Source organism: Echinococcus granulosus (assembly GCF_000524195.1).
Source record: "Echinococcus granulosus chromosome Unknown EG_S00111, whole genome shotgun sequence".
NCBI classification, from domain to species: Eukaryota; Metazoa; Platyhelminthes; class Cestoda; order Cyclophyllidea; family Taeniidae; genus Echinococcus; species Echinococcus granulosus.
Window position 1 is genome coordinate 105525 of NW_020170491.1, and position 3038 is coordinate 108562.

General features: G+C 40.2%; 1 protein-coding gene across 1 annotated transcript; it reads right to left on the reverse strand. All coding sequences in view use genetic code 11, as the record gives it.

Annotated features, from left to right (window-relative positions):
- Positions 1-1974: 1974 nt before the first annotated feature.
- Positions 1975-2175, reverse strand: EGR_08583 (hypothetical protein; the record flags this gene model as incomplete). Its single annotated transcript, XM_024497832.1, has 1 exon — positions 1975-2175. The coding sequence occupies one exon, from the start codon at positions 2173-2175 to the stop codon at positions 1975-1977; it is 201 nt and encodes a 66-aa protein (XP_024347753.1).
- Positions 2176-3038: the final 863 nt, after the last annotated feature.

The window sequence follows — 3038 nt, forward strand, 5'->3', positions numbered from 1 at the left end:
CGTGTATATTACAATTAGCGCTTTTGCACAATTCACTACTCTCAGCTACTGCATTCCAGTGCTGTCCTTCTATCTCAAAACAATGCTTTGATAGTAAGCTGACCCCAGCAAATTTTGCAGTCCCTAATTGTTTCTAAACTTGAATTTTTGCGTAAATCAAAGGTTGGATGATGTTATAAGTATGGTCAAAGCAAAGCATGGCTTATTCGTATCCTCCACTTCTCTAGGCTTTTCAGGTCTATTTTATTCCACAGCAACTCTTCTATTTTCGCAGCACTTGAACATTTCCCAGTTATTCACACATTTTAGATGAACATATCCAGAAAACCAGAGCATCACAATTAGTTTGCATTATGCAGCCACAAGCTTGTTAAACGCGAAGGGTAAGATGACATATTTTGTATTGATAACGTGAAGCAATATGGATCCACCTACTTCCCACGCATAATCGTTCATTTAAGTTAATATGAATTTTTCCTATTTCACTTCACTTCAAGATGAATTATGCCTTTCACAGGCTTAACTCTCGTGATTGATATTAAGTAGGTTCAAATCTGCGATGCTTTTAACCTATTTAGGACTCTTATAATGTCCTTGGTTTTTATTTGTATTAAAGTCAGAGGCTGTACACGAGAGCCTGATAAAAGCCTTTTGTGCAGTACAAGTGGTGGTTAGCATTCATTGATACTGCTGGCGTGGGCTAGAGTCCACAGACTTCAAGTATGATCACTATAGCTTTATCAGTTATACGTCGTTTTGCTATCCTAAGGCATGTTTTAAAGGGAATTAGTTTTGCATTCTGGTGCAGGTGCGTTTAATGGGATTTATAACGGCACTTTATTTGGATATGTCGTATGACTTGGCTGACTTTTTTCCTTGCAGCTAGCATTCTGAAAGGCGTGAGAAATTGGTGCTTTGCGTGTGCTAACGCCCATTGTTTATGCGTTCCTCCGAGGAGAAGCCTTGACAACATTTAAAAATAAAACACTTGGCTCACAACCACATCATACCTGTTGTTTTTTAAATAAGTTATATAATTTTTCCCTCAATGTAGATAAGGCAGTGTTCAAGGACGTCCGTGTTGCTAATGCTATTTATAACGTCGTGCTTAAATTTTACTAACCACTGAAACCCACTTGTCATGGTAAATATGACTAAATAAAGCTGCCTGTAACTGCAGCATGGCTCCAGCTTTAAAGAAGATCGTGCTCTAAATAGGGTCCTTGATAGGAGACCAGGAGAATCAGAGATGGGGCAAGACAGAAGATTGTGGGTAGATATATCCAAATTTCAATAAATCTCACTTTTTAAAATGCTTTGTGCACTCAGAAAAAAGTGAAGTCACCTTCACATTCAAAAGTAAGTGAGATATTTAAATAGAAAATGATCTCTTGATTCTCATCTCTCATGTTTATCACGTGCATGACAGGTGAAATGTTTACGAAGTTTGGAAAATATAAGTCTTTACCGAAGGTATGTACTCAATTCGGTGTGAATAGACGAAAAATTAACATAGTCCAATGACACCTGATGGTCTGGAATTAAAATGCCCTACTTTGAAAACATTGATTTTGTCAGGCACTGGGGGAGTTTCTATTAGTTATTTTATTAAAAATTTCTTGCATGCCCAAAATGGAGCATACATAGAAAGCGAAGAGGTAGAAATCGAGCATTTGCATTACACATCCAATTATCTCCCAGAGGCTGAGGAAAATGGCGAAAGTAAAAATGGCGACGCCCCAGGTCAGACGACGCAGTGGCACCAAAGCTCCGCGCTCCCCTGACAAGGCAAGCCTCTTCTCTCCTAGAAGCAAGGAAAAGCGCAGAACAGATTGTCTGGCCACAGGGCCGATGTTAGGAATCTAATGTGGATATTAGTTGGCTAAGAAGAGGGGGAATGCCATAGTCATTTTTGTAAACGTCCAGCTGAAATAATCCTATGATATGCAAGGGCCGAAGGATATCATAGGAAGCTCATGCGCTTGCAGATTCCATCAAATGATGGAAGGCACGACTGTTAATTAGTTGGCTTGGTTGACCTACAGAGCGAAGACCTTGGGCCAGAAGTCGAGGGGATTGTCGATCCCAAATGTCAAGCACCGTCTCATGTGGGAGGGTTCTGGTGCGGAGGGGAGTGACCAGTGCAGGTAGCAGGAAGCCACCTATCAGTGCCATTCTCAAGCTTATCAGTTGGATTTGCTTAGACCTTAGTTGCTGTTAAAACAAAATTGTAAAGTGTTTGTAATCAGGATTTTTAATATGCATAGTGCAGCACTTACAAACTACTAATTTATTTTCCTGTTATAAAACCGTTAGGCTAAAGAGACTTTAGGCTGTGTATTTTAAATTGAGGTAATAAAACGCGCTTTTAATTGCCCGGGTTGATTTCACCCCAATTCCAAAATTCTACACCTATAGCAATTGATTTAGAATACACACAACTAATTAGGGCCATGTCTTCTATAGCTAGGGAAATAGGCGTTTGTTTGCTCGGGGAGACGTTGGCACAAAACCTCAGACATTACTGACACTACTTTCTAGTTGAACTACTAATTCACTAAAATTAGCCACATTTAGTTACGCAGAAGCTATCCCTGCCAGCGCAGAACACAGTCAAAGCATGAAGAGTCTACAAAAATACCTAACGAAGAAACCTTTCAAGTACAAACTAAAGGGTGGGTGGGGTTTCTGCACTAACGGAGTAGCCATTTAAAACTGCGGATTTTGAGAGAAGCGTTCAGAAATGCTGAGACGTCGGCTTCCCACAAAGGGCGTGTGTGGACCGAAGTATGGAAAATTCGCTACTAAAAATTAAACCGTAGTTTAATAAATTAGTGTAATTAGCTGTCCTAAAGTGCTAGTGACAACGCAAGGTTTCCCAAAACTTAATTTGGTTAGCTCACAACATGGTCTACCTTTCTAGCCAGCCCTTTCTCCAGTAGCAAAGAATTTACTTAGTCCCCACCACTAGGCTTAATAACTCCCTTTGGCTTTCCGCCGTACTCCCTAACTGTCACTTCCAACCTCTTTCCTTCATC